Below are 19,427 nucleotides of genomic sequence, written 5' to 3' on the forward strand. Positions count from 1 at the left end.
AGTCAACGCTTTAAATACCATCCCTCATTCCAACATACTCTAGGCACTTAAACATCACAGAGTGCCTCAGTACCTTCGAGCGCTGCTGGCCGATGACTTACGGGACCGCGAAGTCCTGTATGTTAACAGAGACGGCCAGCTCAAACGGCGCGACGTAGCCAGCGGGGTTCCGCAGGGTTCGGTGCTCGGTCCACTCTTGTGGAACCTAGGCTTCAACTGGCTCCTCCGGGGCGTCCTTCTCGCGGGCATGAGTGTCATATGCTATGCGGATGACACTCTGGTCACTGCCTGGGGGAAGACATTTAGGGCCGCGGCATGGCTGGCGTCGGCGGGCGGCACATTAGTCGCTTGCAGAATACGACGCCTCGGCCTGAAAGTCTGGAGAAGACTGAGGCCCTCTTCTTTCCGGGGCCTCGCCAGCGCACCCCTCCCGATGCCCACATTGTAGTTGAGGACGTTAGGATTGACGTCAGATGCCAGATGAAATATCTGGGCCTCACGCTTGACGGGAGGTGGCATTTTAGCCTGCACTTCAACGGGCTAGCGCCACGCCTCCTCAAGGCAGCTGGCGGACTGAGTTCTGGCTCCTCCCGAATTTGGGAGGGCCACAAACGAGGTGTCGTCGACTTTATGCCGGCATTCTGAGGAGCATGGCGCTGTATGGCGCCCCAATCTGGGCGGAAGGAGGCGCAGGCCCCAGCGCAGAAAGTCGCAAGGACCTACCGCACCTGGCGTACTTTTGTCTGTCAACTATCACTGGATGGCAGACCAGAAGGCGCGTGGAAAGCGCCCGGCCCCGGAGCGGCGCGGCGCCGTCAGACAGGAAGCGCGCGAGATCATGATCGACCGCTGGAAGGAAGACATGACTCGTGCGCAGTTTGGCCGCCGCACTCTGGACGCCATTGGTCCCGTTCTGGACCAATTGTTGGAACGGCTGCACGGGTTCCTCACGTTCCGTCTGGCGCAGGTGCTGACCGGGCATGGCTGCAATCCCCGCTGTGCCACAAATGCGGCGCGGCGGATGACACGGTGCACCACACCCTTGCGGTCTGCACAGGCTGTGAGGAGCAGCGCCGTTTCCTCACTGCGGTCGTGGGCCGGGATCTTTCGCTTCCGAGCCTGGTCAACGCCATGCTGGGAAGTGAAGGATGCTGGATGGCGGTCGCCTTCTTTCGCGAAGAGGTCATCCTTCAGAAGGAGGCAGCGGAGCGCGAGCGGGAGAACGATCCTCTCGCGTCATCGCACCGCAGGCGGAGAAGGGGTAGAGAAGGCGGTTGTACGACCGTTCTACTGCAGGTGGCGGCCAGCAGGCCGGGGGTGCGGGGGCACCCTTGTCACCTCCGTCTGACGGGAACGGCTTAGCGTTTCGGGCATTCCCGTCAGACTCCCTCAAGGGGGGCGTGTAGGGTCCACCGTGTAGGCGAGCTGTCGCCGGTGGTGTCGCGGAAGTCTAAGGCTACGGCCGGATACTCGCGACACCCCCACTTGGGCGATGACGGAACGCCGCTGAGGTTTTAGTGGGTATACCCCGTCCTTTTCAGGACGGAGCAGCACCCTTTTAGGGCGCCGGGAGTCCCACACACCACCTTGTCCCCCGGTAGTGGTGACGGTGCGCAAATCATTTCCTCCGCGACAGATAAAGGGGGGCCCGAAGCGAGCTGTGCCTAGGGGCCCCGAGATGGTTAATCCGGCCCTGACTACGCCGATTCGATTTGACCGATTCTTCATAGGTACAATTTGAAATCGAGCACAACTATCGGCCAACTAAAAATCAACGGTGTGCGCCTACTCTTAATTTTATTACATTATTTTAAAACTAAGAATTATTAAACTAATAACACTGGCCGTTGACGTAAAGATTTCACCCAATACACTATCGTACAATCCGATTGAGCAAACTGCGCACCTCGCTGAATGCGACTCTCCTAGCACACACCTGGGCCCCGATTGCGCTAATTTGTAATGTCTCCAATTAATCATCTCTAGTCCACACTCCAGTAACACTTCATTTTCATTCCAGCTGATGTGCAATTTGGTATCGCGGTAAAAGTTCGCGCAAACAAAGACAAAACAACGGATTTATGCACTTTCCGTTAAAATTCCGAACACCTTATTTTTTAAACTAAAATGCATTATTATGTTCGTGAAGCGTTTGAGAGAAAGTAGCTTTCTGTCTGATTTACGAAAAGGAGCAGTTGCGCTTCGTTTACGTTTCAACCTCATTTCAACTAGCAAACTTATCGAAACAGCTGATTATCGTTCGTCGTCCAGTCGCGTTGCAGTAAAAATTTTATTAGCATAATCGGGGCGCAAGACTTGTAGCCAACTTGTGCCTTATGAAATAATGGACCAACGTTGGTACGAGCTTTGGCGGCAACGTGGATAAAGAAAACTGGCGTTAACCTAAATGTATTCTTTGATAAAATTCTCATGGCGCGAGATCTGTGTGAAGGTGGTGAGCCAGTTAACATTGCACAGGTGGTCGTCATCGGGAGCGGTGGAGACGATTCCTCTAAGGTAGTACCGGATCGTCCCCTTATCGGAATCAGGGAAGGCGAGCCCGCCGCCGCTGTCCCCTTTGCATAACGACGTCCCTAAAAATGGAACAAATTATAACGTATTAAGGCATCATCATAAAGGTATAGTCTGGTCTGTGAGCACGTAGAATTATGTCCAATGACCCCAAGCTACCCATCCTTATCGCTCGCGCGTAATTATGTTGCTGTTGCGCTCGCACACTCACTGCAGGCGCCCGTCGCACAGTCGCGACAGCAATATAATTACGCGCGAGCGATAAGGATGGGTAGCTTGGGGTCATTGGACAGAATTCTACGTGCTCATAGACCGTGCTTTAGTGAAGAAGTTAGATGTAAACTCATACTAAGCCCTCTGTTTACTCACCATTTTCATAACCAGCGCAGATTTTGTCTCCAGTTATATACGCCCTGAAGTCTGGAGGGGCCTTCGATTGGCACTCACTGATGGAGATGTAGGGCAGGTGCACCACCTTGAGGAATGGAGACTCTGGTTCATCGGCGCCGGTTAAGCCCCAGCCAGCCACCTAAAATTGTTGACGTTTATAATGAGGGCATAGTCCCACGGAGACAATCCTTTTTTTTTCAGGATATTAGGTAGCTACGTCTTTAATATTAACGTTCACACGAACATCCTGTTTAAAAATCTAATCCGCTCGAATTTGCAATTAGAATTTCGCTAGAAACATATCCCAGCTCTCGTTCCCACCGCTGCAACTCCTGTGTAGCCAGGATCGACAGCTTGACCGCCAATAACCCAACCAATGAAGGTCAAGTTTGTCCCGGGGGAAAATTAAACTGTCATTGGACCCGAGTCGACTTCCCTTCATTGCAAAGCTGATTACAGTCTATATTAAAACGTAGGCATACAAATCTGAAGGTCTGAAGTCTCGCTGACATTTGACCGTCACAAAATCACAGTCCTCAGGCAATGACTGAGATAAGCGCCTAATGAAGCCACAATAAAAAGTATTTCGTACCTTTCCTAAACTCTGTTCTTTCAGCTGTCGCTTCTCAAACAGCACGCCGAAATCGACGCACACCGGCCGAACTAAATTGGAGTAGGTTATTGTAGTTTGTAATAAGAGTATAGCGATGTCGTCCTGATAGTTGGTGGCTCCACCAAGAAAGTGAGGAGGCATTTTTATGTCCGCAACCTGCAAAGAAAATAGTATTTAAATAAGGCTCGGTTTCTACCAAAGCGGAGCGGAGAGAAGATTTTTGAATAGCTAATCAGATTCCACATCTCTACTCTGGGAGCATTCAAGTACCTATTAAGTACGTAACGCAATTTGGGGGGTCCCCCCGGTCTCGTAAAACGTTACAATGCGTTACAGGGGCGGGAGGGGGTCTTTCTTACAAGACGTTACGTAACATTGTTTCTTTTTTTAATACTTAATTAATAAAAATTTAGGGAATTAAAACTCTCAAATTGGCAACATTTTTCGTTTACGTTTTACGGGGAAGCCTTCGATTGTATTATAGTCATTTTTCATTTATTTTGTTCTCGCAAGTTGGCAAACCTTTAGGGTAAAAATGGTCACTTGAGTGTTAGGTACGTAACGTTAAGAGAGGGGGAGGGGGGGTACAGAAAAACGTTACGGTGCGTTACAAGGNTAAAACTCTCAAATTGGCAACATTTTTCGTTTACGTTTTACGGGGAAGCCTTCGATTGTATTATAGTCATTTTTCATTTATTTTGTTCTCGCAAGTTGGCAAACCTTTAGGGTAAAAATGGTCACTTGAGTGTTAGGTACGTAACGTTAAGAGAGGGGGAGGGGGGGTACAGAAAAACGTTACGGTGCGTTACAAGGGGGGGAGGGGGAGTCTAAAATCTTCAAAAATTGCGTACGCTCCCTCTGCAGTCTGCTCCGCTTCGGTTGAAATGGATCGAACGGAAAAATTTCGGGTGCACTTGTTTTTTTACAGAATTCGACAGTGGCGGCGCGGTGCGGAGAAGAGCGGAGAGGTGCGGAGTTTTGTACCAGAGCGTCGATGTGACGTCACTGCTGCCAGGTGCGCAGTTAATTCGACTAGTAGGTTGTATATTGCATTGAAAGGGTGAGGTCAGGTCGTACTCATTGGCTTACCCAGCTTCTGGCCTTCAGGTCAGATTTTTTTTAGGTCAGTGGTCTAACTTGACAGTCAAGATCTCGCTGACGTTCAGAAGTTGTCCCATTGAAAAACAGTTCTAAATCCGTATTCACAAGGGTAATTTTGATAGAACGATTACTCGATAGGATCGCAACTCAGTGTTTTGTTGTCGTTGAAGTTTTGTTACGTGAATAAGGCTACGGGTCTCTCTTGGGCGTATCCAGCTTCTGGCTTTCAAGTCAGATTTTTTTAAGTCAGTGTTTGTTGGGTGGGAAGCCAACAACGCGCGGGAGGAGACGTGCGGGCGGCGTACGATGACTAACGTCACCTCGGGCCGACAGCGTCATCATCGGCTGCGCTCGGGTCACACACTCTCCTTTTAGTANGTCGTGGGCTCTCGTACTATTTGGACACCACCGTCGATGCACGATTACCGCGTAGTCTAAGATTTCTATTTAGTTTTCTTGTAATTAGGCTGGCGAGAATACAGCACCTATTTTATACAGTCCGCTATTTTATTTTACACTAATATTCGTTAGGACCCTAACAGTGTTTGACTCCTTGGTACGCCAAAGGGTGAGGTCGTACTTACATGAGACTTCTGTACTCTTTTATCTTCTTCCAGCAACCACGGCCGGTATAGCTTGCCCAGCGCCACAGCGTAGTTGCTTGCAGGCTGCGCCTTGACGATGGTGTTGTTCCAGAAGCAATGGGCGGCTGGATAAAAAACAATAAATTCTCATTATTTCATACTAAGGTACAGATCGCAAGGCGATATGTATGTGTAAAATCTTTGAAAAAATCGCAAAATATGTTTGTACGGAAAAAACAATATACCTACTAAAACTGAATTGCACCACCTAGTGGGAGGCATGCCTAATACGCTGCGTCTTCCGACCCGCGGTCGCCACTCGAGAAATTTTCTGCCCAATGGCTATCGACTATCGTCTCTACGAGCTATGTGCCCCGCCCACTGCCACTTGATTTTAGCGATTCTGCGTGCTTATGTCGGTCACTAAGTATGGTTCTCCTGCGGATCTCCTCATTTCTGATTCGATCATGCAGGAAAACTCCGAGCATAGCCCGCTCCATCGCCGTTTGGGTGACCTTGAGCCTTCTTATGAGGTCCACCGGCGATCTGGTGTAGGACGCGGGAAGAGCTTGGATTTTTCAGACCATTTTGCCAGCCCTGCCACCCTATAGTTACGTCACTGATTTTTAGAGAAGTCATAATCATCATTATTTCAGCCGTAGGACGTCCACTGCTGAACATAGGCCTCCCCAACTGATTGGTAGCGGCCTGCATCCAGCGCCTTCCTGCTACCTTTATGATGTCGTCGGTCCAGCTTGTGGGTGGACGTCCCACTCCAGAACTTTGCTGCCCCACCGCCCATTAGTTCTGTGTACTATGTGCCCTGCCCATTGCCACTTCAGCTTGCTAATCCGTCGGGCTATGTCAGCGACTTTAGTTCGTTTAGATAAGTACTTAAGTGGTGGTTATTTTAGAACAGGCTCACTGATTACTTATGAAGTTTAGTACTCACCCGAAATGACAACTTTAGTGCTGACCAGAGACCCGCCGCAGATCTGCCTGTACGGCGTCGAGGTCGTCCTGTAAATTCCGGCGTGCCACGGCAACTCGGCCTTCTCCGCCGCCACGCCGCCGGAAATAAGACCGTCTCCAATGGCCACCACGCCGCATTCTGTAAGAACACGCCAAATAAAAAATAGTACACAAACAAAACCCTTCTTATTGTCGCGTCTATAACAAACCTACACAGTGTCAGCCCAAAACTCCGCCACAACACAAGAGTGACGATGTCAGTAGTCTTCATTAAGATTGAGTTGCACCATCTTACTGTCTTTACCTTTAACAAACGTCCAAAAATCTGTCAAAATCCATACAAAAAACACCAGTTATTGTTATAGTTGCCGTCAAAGTAAGTTGGTGCAAATGAGCCTAAATCTTCCTGCTGTTGTTTGAGCACGCAGGGCAGAGGCGGCGTAAGGCGTAGGCGACGTGGGCCACCGCCTACGGCCTCGCGGTACAAGGGGCCTCGCGCATCAAAAATTTTGAAAAAATGTATACAAGGTGGAGATGACAATATCACAATACGAACATTGACTATTAAATATAAATTCTTGATAGCTAAACAATGTAGTTAAAAATAAAAATATATTTTTTTCCAAACAAATTCAGCCATAATCAGACACAAAATTAAGCAACAACACGGTTTTAAGTGACGAACATTATTCTTTGGCGCAATATTCCTTTAAAAATAATCACTGAATCAAGAAATCAGAAACTGTCAATGTATAGACCTTTGACCCTTTTTTTATTATTTCATTATATATAAATCCGTCTTCAGGTCGCCACAGAACAAGGCCTCGCGAAATCTGTCTTGCCCACATCAAATTTAGGTCTTGCCCCGCCTCTGACGCAGGGTACGACTGTGCTTTGTCGACTGGGGAACAAAACACTTGCATTCCAAGTTTGAGCCATCCAAGAATCCTCACTTGAACACAAACCCCTGAAAATGTATAATTAATTACCTGTACCCGGTTAAATTAACTGCGCACCTGGCAGCCGTGACGTCACATCGACGCTCTGGTACGGAAGGCGAACGAGGGGAGGTGTGCGGGTGAGTGCGAGGAAGAGTCGCTTCCCAGCTCGTTCGGGTATGTAATTTATATTTTGCAATGTTGGTGATTTATGTACCAGCTACCCTCCATTATCATCGTCATCATTTCAGCCATAGGACGTCCACTGCTGAACATAGGCCTCCCCCAATGATTTCCATATTGATCGTTTGGTAGCGGGGTGTGTCCAGCGCCTTTCTGCTACCTTTATGATGTCGTCCACTTTGTGGGTGGACATCCCTCGCTGCGTTTTCCGCGGCCTCCACTCCAGAACCTTGCTGTCCCATCGGCCGTCAGTTCTGCGTACTATGTGCCAACTACCCTTGCATTGAAATAATAAATAAACAATGACTGACCTGGGAGGCAGCGAGCCGTGTAGTCCCAGCTGCCCGCTATGCAGCGCATATACGGTAGGTTCCCGTTGTAGTAGTAATCTGGTGTCCGGCAGTCCACCCGGATGACCGTGCCGGCCGGCTCATATTCGCCGCAAGGCCTGAAACCTGGACATTCGACGAAAATGATCATCATCAGGTCATTAGACTCCACTGCAAGAAGAACATGTCAAGGCAAATTGAAGACAAAACCTACACTCCCCACGCTGGCCAGACGGGGTGGGTAGGCCTGATTTTCGCGTATTAATTTCTCCCTCCGCCACTTACGAGTCTTACGACACCATACGGAGATTTTTAAAAAATACCTTAAGATTTTGGTCTTGCTGTTTTTTTTTAGTTAGCAAACTGTTTCCCTACTTTTAATGCCACTTGATAATGTGGATAATGTGTGATAGGCATAGGATACAGCTCCTTAATTTCAATCAACATCATTACAGAATAGATTTCTAAACTAACATTACTAACCTTCAGAATCGCCAGTCAGCAGACAGCGGTACGTCACGCTCTGGTCTTTGTTGAGTCTGCAGAACTCTGTTCCATGAAAGACATTGTTTTAACGCATTATACTGACGTGATAATAACAACACAAACAATACAGATCCGAAAATCGTTCACTGAGGAACCCCCACAATATCTTTGTACATTTATCATTTAGATACTTACGAACGCAATCTCCTACTTCAGGTGACCAGACGCCTTCCAAACAAAGCCTTTCTGTTGTGTCACCGATGATACTATAGCCAGGATAACACGTGACGTTGTAAGTTATGGTAGGGAAGGCTTGACCAGGTACCGCGGTTGGTTTGCCAACGACAGTGTAACTGCCGTGATCCGGGTATGGTGGTAGTACACAGGCGCCACCTGGTGCGGGACTGAGAAGAAAATAGATTAGAAAGAAAGAGAGGAAAGATTTTTATTTTTAGATTTTTTTCGTTCGTAAAGAACGAAGCATTTAGGGTATTTTATATTGCTTACTAAGTGACGGGTAGATAATTGCGATTTCTCACATTTATTCATTATGAATTGTCATAGTCATAAAAGTACTTCCTAGTTTCGTGCCAGGATTTTGTTTAAAAATTGTTAGTGAAAAAAAGATGGCGAACATTTTATGTAATAATAGATAGGTAGGTAGTGGTACTCACGTGGGTTTTACTGGCAGTATCCTGTTGCACAACTCGTCCGATTCATCGGAACCATCCGCACATTCTTGTTTCTGAAACATTTTGGAAGTTTTCATTTGTGATCAGGTAAGAATCTGGTCATAAGCAGCTTATGGCCGCCAGTCTGTGAAGGAACTAAGGTCACGATCCTCATCTGTGAGGGACCGAGGAAGAAGAATAGAAAAACTGAAGTACCCACCCCAGTAAATCTCAGAAATAGTACTAAATCTAATACTATATGACACTAAAGTTAAATAACCTTGCCAATGCTTACCCCATTGCAGTCCGCGCCCGAGTCGACGCAAGCGCCATACGCGCACTGAAACAGATGCGCGCTGCAGATGTTTCCAGCGCACGCGCGCACCGTCTCGTCAGACCCGTCGCCACAGTCTCTCACGCCGTCGCAGAGAAGATACGCTGCTATCTGCTGCCCGTTGTCACAGCGGAATTTGCCCGCGCTGCCAATTCATAATTTATTTTCAACATTTCCCTTAGTAGATAGTCCAGTCATAAGGTTCGAAATAGCGTGGTTACTTGGAATTCTCCGGGCGTCCAGGTAAAACTATTAAATGGTGGGACTTTGCTGCATAATTTAGACTATTGCCGGGATGCCAAGCTATTTCTATACCATAATTCAGGGAAAAGCAATGATTAGTTTAAAAGCCCCTCTTCCCCCTCCTCCTTTTCAATACCCAAACTAGCCAGCCTGGCGACTACGTCAAATTCTCCAACTGCCTCTGGTAAATAAGAGTGAATGCTTCTGCAGTGGAGACTTGAAAATTTAAGTTAAGTAAAGTCGACCATAAAGTGCCACGGTCTAAACTGATTTTGATTTTTGACCATTTGCCTCTGATAAATCAGAAAGGATCGTGCATTGGAGACCAAAATTATGATGATGAGAAAACAAGAGAACCGTACCTAACAGCAGACTCGTTGCGGCACCTGGGCAGGAGCTCGTCGGAATTATCAACGCACTCCTGAAGTCCGTTGCAGGGTGCTGTACCATCCACGCATGCGCCGTAAGTGCAGCGGAACCAGTTGGATTGGCAGCTGAAGAAAAAATCCAGATTAAAAATCATAACAACAACGTTAACAGCATTGCTATGTTCCAGCTGTTGGAGATAAGATAGCCAGTTCCTCTGTGGTTGAGAATTCCAGGGAAACTATTTCACCTTCAATCCTTTTTTGGACATCCATTACACGTCCCAAATATAGTCCAGCCCCCACTTCGGGACAACATCAGCTGGTGCTGAGAAGAAGTGGCGGTAGAAACTGTCACTTAATCTAACTATAATAATTGGGTAGTTGACACCAATTACCAAGAAATCCAAGACAAATTACAAATTAAACGCAAAGCTCAAGACCGAACGCGATGGAGGACTGTTGTGGACGCCCTCTGCCCTATCTAGGGGACATAGGACGAAATCAAGTAAGTCAAGTCACTATTTTGTCTTGTTGTCTTTTTGCAGGTTGCTGTGATGTGACCACAACCTTTTTTGAGACCTGGATCCGTGCCTTAAAATTACATGCTATTTTTGCTCGTCGCTGAGGCTGGCTTTAGATCACTTTGGATGTTATACTTCGATAGAAGAAAGAAGAAGTAACTTGCATGCTGTTTCTGCACAAAGGGAAGGTCTCGTCGCTGCCGTCTGGACAGTCGCGGATCCCGTCGCATTTTCCGTAGAAAGCGATGCACGTCCCGTCGCGGCACTGCCACTGGTTTTTGCTGAAAAAGTCATGTTTCAGAAATTGTGGTAATCTTTCTAAGACGGTCAGGTGAGGACACGAGCCTAGTGCTTTAATTTTCATCAATTGCAATCCATAATTTGCTGGAAGTTTTTGCTTGGAAATAAGTCTCCGAAAGTCGTAAGTAGGTAAGCACTATGTTTTTCAAACCCCATGATGTCTCTTAAACGAAATACTGATAGTGGCAGGTGGGATTTCTAAGGTTGACGTATAGGCAGAGTCAAACAAAAATACCGCATTTAATGGTCCACTCCAAGAGTGACATAAGAAGGGCTGTATTGCAGGAGAAATGGCGACGGATTGTGAAGCTTGCCACGAAACCAGGTGTGATGATCACGACCACTATGCCAAGAGTGTAGTGAGGAAGAAGAAGAAACAAAATCAAGGTACGGTTTATTGAGCTCACCTGCATCCCGCTTGTCTTTTCCATCGCCTCAAAACTTCACGCTTGTCCCGGGTCCTATGGAAGAAAAAAATTCAAAAGGTCAGATATTTTGCAAACCTTTGCTACTAAAAGTAAATGGTATGAACTTAGGATGAAAATGTATAGTACAGTTAGGTACTTACGAAAACGCTTGGGTCTTGTTATTGCATCTAGTTGAAGCTTCGTCATCATCAGCACAGTCTTTCACGCCGCTGCAGAGAGCCGAGCGATCTACGCATGCGCCGTAGTAGCATCTGTACGCGTTGGGTGGGCATCTAAAATTGATTTTATTAGTTTACTAACTGCCCATAGAAACACATTTCTCATAGAAACTTTATACACAAACAAAAGTCTCTTCGAGGTAACTGCCAGGCCACCCTTTGGGCAACCAGTTGTCATTAACTAGGTAAGCCTAAGTATCCAAGATCTTACAAAAATTGATGTGCCCCCAGTAAAGCATCATCTTACATTCTTTCCTCCCTTAGTTTTTTAAGTTCCCTGATTATGAACGCTACGTTTTTACTTTTTACAAATTTAAAATAGTTTTGTATGCCTTAGAATCCAATTCTTACTTATTATGAGAAATGGATTCTCCTCCAGCCTACTTACTGATTCCCGCTGCACAGCTCCACCGTCTCGTCGCTAGCGTCGGGGCAGTCCCTGATACCGTCGCATTTGCCTTTAATGTTGATGCAGAGTCCATTTTTGCACTGCCATTCATTTTTGCTGAAATAAAAAAAATACATTGGATTTTGATATTTCGTGCGTTTTGCTTTTCTCGACGATATCGTCAAAATCAAAATCAAAATTATCTTTATTTGTTTAGACTAATTAAATTAGTTCTTGCAAATCGTCAAATGCTCTTAAGGAGCCTATACATGTCTCATTCTTTTTTTGCCCTACCAGCGCTTCGAGACAAACATTTGGCAAGTGCTGAGAAGAAGCGCCGCAACAAACTCAGTCACCACTGTCTGCCGGTTTAAAAATAAAAAAAGTAGGAATTTACATACATTCAGAAGCAAGTTACTTACCACGCGCTCCCGTTGATAGAAGGTGGCCTTTAAGACGCCCATCTAGCACGAGACCGCGTGGCAGTTTTGAATAAATTTCTTTAGTGCCGTGCTAATTTCTAGGTTAATTGTTGCGTTTTGATACATATATTTTATGTCAGGTATATCTTTCCTTGACCAGTCCCCGAAGGCAGCGCCTGTTCACAGACATGACGTGTGAACCAGCCATCGCTTCACTCGACCATATTATAGGGAATGTAACGACCCGCCTCACACGCCACTACCCCAGAGACATTTTAGTGAGCATGACAAGTCTAAGACATCCTTCTGGCTAAGTGCCAGATATAAAACTATTTAGGAGACAAGGCAAGAAAACTCTAGAGAGAAAAGCAAGGCACCATAACAAAACCGTGTGGTAGTTTTAAATAAATTGTATATACTTATATTTAATGCCGTGCCACTGTCAAGTTGATTGTTAATTGTTATGTTAAAAAAATTAAGGTAGGTATATCTTGTCTTGACCAGTCCCCGAAGGCAGCGCCTGTTCACAGACATGACGTGTGAACCAGCGACTAAGGGAATATGCGAACATAAGGCCTCCCCAACACGTCTGGTAATCGAGGGAAGTGGAGGCTAAATCCTCGCTTTTGCCTTTGATAAATTAGAGAGGGACATGCTCCTGCAGAGGAGATTAAATGTCCTGATGATAATGATGAAGAAGGTGAAAATGAACCACCTAGTGCAAGTCGGATATGTGCAATAAATTGTGGATTATCCTCCTTTATCTATAACATCGGGTCATTTAGTCTCCAATGCAGTAGCACGACCCTCTCTAATATACTAGACGCAAATGGAGGATTTGGTCTGCAGTCCCCACGCTGGTCAGACGGGTTGGGGAGGCCTGTAATATTTTACTTATTTCTTCCCAATAATCTATCTATCTATCTTCTATATAAATAAAAATGAATTGCTGTTCGTTAGTCTGATTAAAACTCGAGAACAAAAAAGAACTTGCCGTTCCAAATTTCAGACTGCATAAGATCGGGAATTCATTTATGGGGAAATGTATTAAATTATTTAATAAATTACCACAAAAAAGGGCTACTATAAAGTCGATGATTATTTAAAAGATAAAAATGTTTGGGTTGCGTAACTGCCTAGCTCGCCTAAATATTATTATAACTATGTATTTTGAAAACCTGTAAACCTTTGAAAAAGAGGCTGACAATAGTGTCTGAGTTTCTTGCGCTGCTTCTTCTCAGCACTGGCCCATTTATTGTCCTGAAGCAGTGGTAGGGTTAATACTGGGACGTGTAAAAGTGCTTTTTTAAAGCCTACTTACAGAAATAAATGAGTTTTACTGAGTTTTACTGAGAGTTTTACTGAATTTTAGAAAGGCTGGGCCGATTGAGCTGATTTTGGTTTTAAAATGTTTGTCGTAGTCCAGGGTACCTAGGTCTAAACGGTGAGCAAATAAGGAAATTGCGATGGCTTATTTATTGCCTTTAAGGCGGAACAGAGTTCGCCGGGTCAGCTAGTAATGTATACTTTTTGTTCTAGTTTCTTAGTTTGTACATTTGTAATGACAAATTACATAAAGATACAAATTATACTAACCCACAAGGTGACTGGTTATCCGACCATAGTGACACCGAGTTACTTTCCAATGTAGATTCACTGTAAAAATAAGACATAGCATTACAAATTAGACCAAAATAACCAAGCAAGGCTCAAAGGGCGCTTTTAACAGCGAATAGTATTTCTTTATTGTGTACCAACAAGTATACTACTTTTTGTCCACGTGTATTCGGTTCTTACCATTTCTCAAATAGATATTTTTCTCTCCTTGTGATCGCTTTGCTAACATAGGTGACATTTTCCTAAAGATAATAATATAAAGGTGTCGGACTGGCCGATTCGAGATCCGAGGAACGCTGGTTCAAACCCTTCGCCAGTAGACGTGCTGTAGACCCTGGCTACACAGGAGTTGCAGTGGCGGGAAAGAGAGGTGGGAATAGTCCCGTTTAAACTACTGTGGTGAGTGAATCCACTCGTAACACTACATAGTCCTACACGAAGTTTAGACACGAAGGGTTAACGAATCCATTAATAATTGGTACAGTCATCATCATCATCATCAACAGCCCTTTACAGTCCACTGCTGGAATATGAGCCTCCTCCACTATAGTGAAGGGTTTTGCCATAATCTCCACGCTTGGCAGGCGGGTTGGAGATCGCAGTTTAAAAGATTGATGTTTTTCAGAGAGCGCTGCTGCCCGTTCTCTGTTTGATGTGTAGTCCCTAAGTCGCCTATTAAGACACCCGTGGGAAGAGTAGGGGTTGGTGACAAATGTATTCTAAACGGCTTTGTACGGTACATTACTTTATTCAATAAATAGTATTAACTCACTGAACAGAGTCACATTTGGACTCATCGCTGCCATCTTGACAGTCGTCAGTGCCATCACAGGCGGAGGTGACGTTGATGCACCGGCCATCGCTGCATTGGAACTCGGAGTAGCTGGAACTGGACAAACCAAGTAATTAGTACGACTTCCTGATACTAGATGGCGTTTTACAGTTAGGGTGGCTTTCTTAACCGCGGTGGCAAAATGTTCTACTCTAACCCTACACACAATATACCTACATCTACTTAGATTAAGTACAATGAGGAATACATGCGTTGATTTAGTTTTCTTAACTGCAGTAGTTAGATCTTTTACAGACATTATTACTTAACTTACTCGTATTACAAAAATCGAGACTAATTTAAATAAAGATTATTTAATAACCCAAAGGACATCCACTGCTGGACAAAGATCTCCTCCAAAGATTTCCGCATCCCTCCGCAACCTCGACTAAGATCGTCGGTCCACCAATGAGTGAGAGGCCTGCCTACACTACGTCTCCCAGTCTTCAGGTCATGGTCGTCGTGGAAATCCTTGGGAGAAGCTTTTATTGTCTAGCAGTGGATGTCTTTTGGTTGGATTAGGTTATATAGGAAAAGCTGTGTGGGACGTCCACTCACAAGGTGGACCGACGACCTCATAAAGATAGCAGGGAGGCGCTGGATGCAGACCGCTACCAACCGGGCTATGATAATCATTGGGGAGGCCTATGTTCAGCAGTGGACAACCTGTGGCTGAAATGATGATGATGATGACGTTGTTAAACGATTATTTTTACCTGCATGATGATTCTGCTACATTCACCGTCAAACACGAGGCTGCTGATATAGCTGCAAAGAAAAAACACGCTAAAAATCATAGCTTATAATATCCATTGATTCATTGCTATGTTACCATATTTAAAGCAAATAAATGTGTTGTGTTTTGTTCCGAGCTCAGATCATAGAAGGGAATAGATGTGAAACGGGGGCGTGGCGCGTGTCTCCGCGATATGCCCAGAAACGAACATCGCCCGCGACGCCAGGTTAGTCGCGATTCAGTCGTACTGAGGAAATGTTCTCCGATATTGTTGAATAATGCGTCGTAACGTGCAATAACATAAGTGAAACGAAGAACTACAGGAACAATGAAGTCATTTACCACATGTAAGTATTGCAAATCCATTGGTATTTTGCTTATAAATAAAAAAAACTAAACATTTTTACGAACGAATTCAGTGCCGTGACATTTACTGCGATATCGAAATTAGTGGTGATAAAAATTCAAACACGTTGTACATTGACGATTTAGTTAGCAACCACTTTATGTCACGCGTAACTACTGCGCAATGTATTTTATTTCTTCCGATATCCACTGACGCGTGAAAATACACAGTACGGCCGCATGTGCCGGTCGTAACATAGTGCAGGGCTCGTGTTCTAATACGGTTTCCTATTATCGATAAATAGAAGTAAATTATTATTTTCTATTTTCTAATTTTGAATGAAAAAATCATGAGTTGCTTGCGATTTTTAAGTTTTTACAAAAACAATAACAATAGTAGAAGGGATTAGTAACTGTCAACTATGTAATTACTATAAGAGCTAGTTGAAAGCCTAATATAGGCATTATTTTTGATAAACATAGGCGGTACGAATTTCGCCATAATTAAAAAGTTAATGCGCGATAGTAGTTAATAATAATTACAGTGATCCTGTTATTATTATTAAAGTAAATAATAATATATTACCAATATTGTAAATACTGGTAAAAATCGCAAGTACCTACTTAACCCATGACTTTTCATACAAACTTTGTCAGTCTATAACTTCTATACTCCATCGATAACGACATTGAGCTTTGGTTGGGGTAAATTAATATAAGGAAGGTAACTTCATTTAGTCCCAATAATTGATTCTGAGTTTTTCGTCCATACAAAATAGAACTGACTCCTTTATGCAAAAATCGTTAAAGAACATAATAATAACGTATAATAATAAAAAGGTTTTCATACAAGCATTTTTTAAACCAATTTCGAGCCTTGCCCCCAGGATTTAAAGTATCGATATCTTATCGACTCCATTTTATCTTTTTTCTCTCTAATTGCTTTTTTCAAAGTGTGCGTCACGTCACGCGGCCATTGATTGGCCATAAGGCACGCCTTCTGGCCAATCACAGCACTTTTAAGCCGGTTGCACATGTTGTCGTAGACTCTCAGTCGCTTTGTTTTTACACAGTTGAATGTGTGTGTGGGAGCTGTGGTGGGGGGAAATGTGGGGACACTGGTTCTCGTTGTAGTTACGCGCGACTTCATATCTATTCTCTTTCTATGATCTGAGGTTCCGAGCGATCTAAAGAACTGAATGACTATGTATGTATCTGTGGTATAAATATTACCTTTAAAATGGTACCATTTTTATTTGTCCTATATTAGTCTTTTGTGATCGCTCGAAACAAATAGGGTGATTCCATATTTCTGCTCGCGAATGTATTCTATTGTAGATAAACTATGACTTTTTGAGTAAAAAAATCTACCTATTAATAACTAGGTAATTAAGTTTTTATACAACCCGGTCGGGTTAGGGTCATGTCTCAACTGCAAGAGCCTTCTAATTTACCAGAGGCAAATGGAGGATTTGGCCTACAGCCTACACTCCCCGCGCTGGCCAGACGGGTTGGAAAGGCCTAATTTATGCCTACCTACGTACCTATAAACGGGACAATTCCCACCTCTCGTTCCCACCGCTGCAAATGTGTAGCCAGGATCTACAGCTTGACCGCCAATAACAACCCAACCAGTGAAGGCCAAGTTTGTCCCGGGGGAAAGTTAAACTGTCATTGGACCCACAACGAAATTAATCAGAAGAACATAGGAGTTCGAAGGTTGGACTCTCCAGTGCGAAACAGGTGACAGGTGACAAAATAGGTTTTTAATTTACGAGTAAAATACTGTTATTTTTAATATAATAAGTACGTTTTAAAATGTTTAAGATCCTATGATCAGGATACGTCTGCCTTATGACATAATTATAATTAATAGAAATAGGTACTAGGTAAATCTACACACAAGCAATTTTGACTTTTATTGTGAACCCAATAAAAGCAAAAGTAATTAATCCAAATTGAAACTTAATTGCATAAATCTGGTTATGTACCTAAACAGGAAAAAATATAGTTTAATGAAGTATTGGACTAGTAAGATATATGTATGTAGAGACTTTGCAATTATGTAGGAAAATGAATAAGTACTGAGCTGATAATACTAAAAGGAAAACAAAAGCACAAATTTTAATACCAAGCTATTTACTAAATGCCCAAGGAAGTACTTCAAAACATTAAGTATTTTACAATCTTTAAAGTATCAGGCAGTATTGTGAATGCAATAATTTATCTACCTACTTTGAATTTGCGCGCGTTAAATTATGATACATTTTGATTTAATCCTACAGGGCTAGTTTTTGTTTATGTACCTATTTTTATAGCATTATTATATGCTTAGACGTAGATTTTATTTTTGAGACAAAATTCGGCAGAAAAAAGCAAAAAATACATTGATTTATTTTTAGATTTTAGCCCAAGTAGAGTATAGAGTCGTTTAAAAATAAAGTATTATAAAGTGACTAACTTAATTACTTAAACAAACTTACCGCAAAATATGAGAGCCACGTGAAGATTTAACATTATCACAAAGAATTTAACGAGGGTTCAACGCATCACTAACTAAAACAAAACAAACGCGATTTTAGTCAACTATATTGTCATTTTGACATAATATGACCTCAGCGTCTGTCCAACGCGGGAAACCCGTCTTCACTGATCAAGTTACTATAGTTTTTAGTGTTTTTTTCCTTAAACTTGTATATTAATTGCTTACTCAAGCTATGCATGCGTGGTAGAATATTGCAAATTAAATTGAGCTTTTAATTAGACGCTAGCAAAAACGAAAATATAAATTGAGTGCCTTTGTAGTGTGATGCGGATCATGCGGATTTCAGCCCGCGTGAGGATGGTCCGCGTGCGTATAAGATCACGCTGCAGCGCTGTTGGCTGCACCACAGAATAATAATAAGTATGGCTGCACGCAGGCCGAAGGTGGAAGCAAGCCAAGCTTCACCCGGAATCCTCAACCACGGAGGAACTGGCTATCTTACCTCTAACTGCCGGAACACAACAAAGCTGTTAACATTGTTTTTATGGCGACAGACTTAGGTAAGATGGTGGTAGCTAGCCAGGCGTACTTAGAACAAGCCCTACCACCAACCAAACCGCCAACACAAAAATCTGCCCCCACTGGGAATCAACCCGGGAGACCACAGAGGCGGTAAAAACCCTAATGACGTCAGGATCAAACTTCATCATCTTAATCATGACGTCATTAAACGCCCGTATTCCAAACGATGCTTTGTAAAAGAAGCAGCAAATCGAACGCACAGCGTTGAATGGAGCTCTGTGATTGGTTCGCGTGTGACCCTGTGCGTCCACGCGCACTGTGAGACCTCATAGTAATGTTTGTGAATACGGGCGTTAGTCTTCACTGAAGTTCACTACAGGAGCACGGCCCTCTGTCATTACCAGAGATAATTATAGGATTCCAGCCCTATGCTGACCAGACGAGTTAGGCAAGTTTATTAAACTACAACTTTTTACTCTAGTCTTTATTTATACAGTGTGTCCGGTCACCAGTGTCCGACCCGTTAGGGCGCAGTAATATGATCAATTTTATCGACAAATCCACTAGAATAAAACAAGTTAATTTTTTTATTATCTGAGTCCGGGTGGATTCATTTATTTAGCAAAATCTACCGATGTACAGGACCTATATCTAAGTATAAAAGTGAGTTCGTTCGACAGCTAAAAAAGTAAGCAATAAGTTAGTGGCATCAAAAAGTTTACCAAAAGCTACCATTAAAATCTCTAAGAAACACTTGAAACGTAAAAAAATAAAGATTAGTAGATTTTAAAAATTCTTTCACCAATAGAAAGCCACATTATTGCTGAGTCGGGCGTAGCCGCGGGTGGAAAGCTAGTTATAGATACAAA

General features: G+C 43.8%; 1 protein-coding gene across 2 annotated transcripts; it reads right to left on the reverse strand.

Annotated features, from left to right (window-relative positions):
• Positions 1–1,822: 1,822 nt before the first annotated feature.
• Positions 1,823–18,217, reverse strand: LOC114357179 (modular serine protease-like). 2 transcript variants are annotated; one of them, XM_028310682.1, is made up of 19 exons: positions 18,035–18,217; positions 15,187–15,238; positions 14,411–14,527; positions 13,618–13,677; positions 11,600–11,716; positions 11,134–11,265; positions 10,973–11,026; positions 10,430–10,546; positions 9,739–9,870; positions 9,095–9,278; positions 8,803–8,873; positions 8,324–8,532; positions 8,126–8,191; positions 7,625–7,768; positions 6,173–6,331; positions 5,221–5,345; positions 3,515–3,691; positions 2,902–3,061; positions 1,823–2,594 (listed from the first exon to the last, which is right to left on the reverse strand). In XM_028310682.1, the coding sequence occupies exons 1-19, from the start codon at positions 18,066–18,068 to the stop codon at positions 2,404–2,406; spliced, it is 2,301 nt and encodes a 766-aa protein (XP_028166483.1). In that variant the 5' UTR covers positions 18,069–18,217; the 3' UTR covers positions 1,823–2,403. The 2 variants fall into 2 exon arrangements, with proteins under 2 accessions (XP_028166483.1, XP_028166484.1); XM_028310683.1 differs by lacking the exon at positions 13,618–13,677.
• Positions 18,218–19,427: the final 1,210 nt, after the last annotated feature.

This window comes from Ostrinia furnacalis, unplaced genomic scaffold (assembly GCF_004193835.3).
Source record: "Ostrinia furnacalis isolate ACB-3 unplaced genomic scaffold, ASM419383v2 OfSCF3063, whole genome shotgun sequence".
In the NCBI taxonomy this organism is placed as follows: Eukaryota; Metazoa; Arthropoda; class Insecta; order Lepidoptera; family Crambidae; genus Ostrinia; species Ostrinia furnacalis.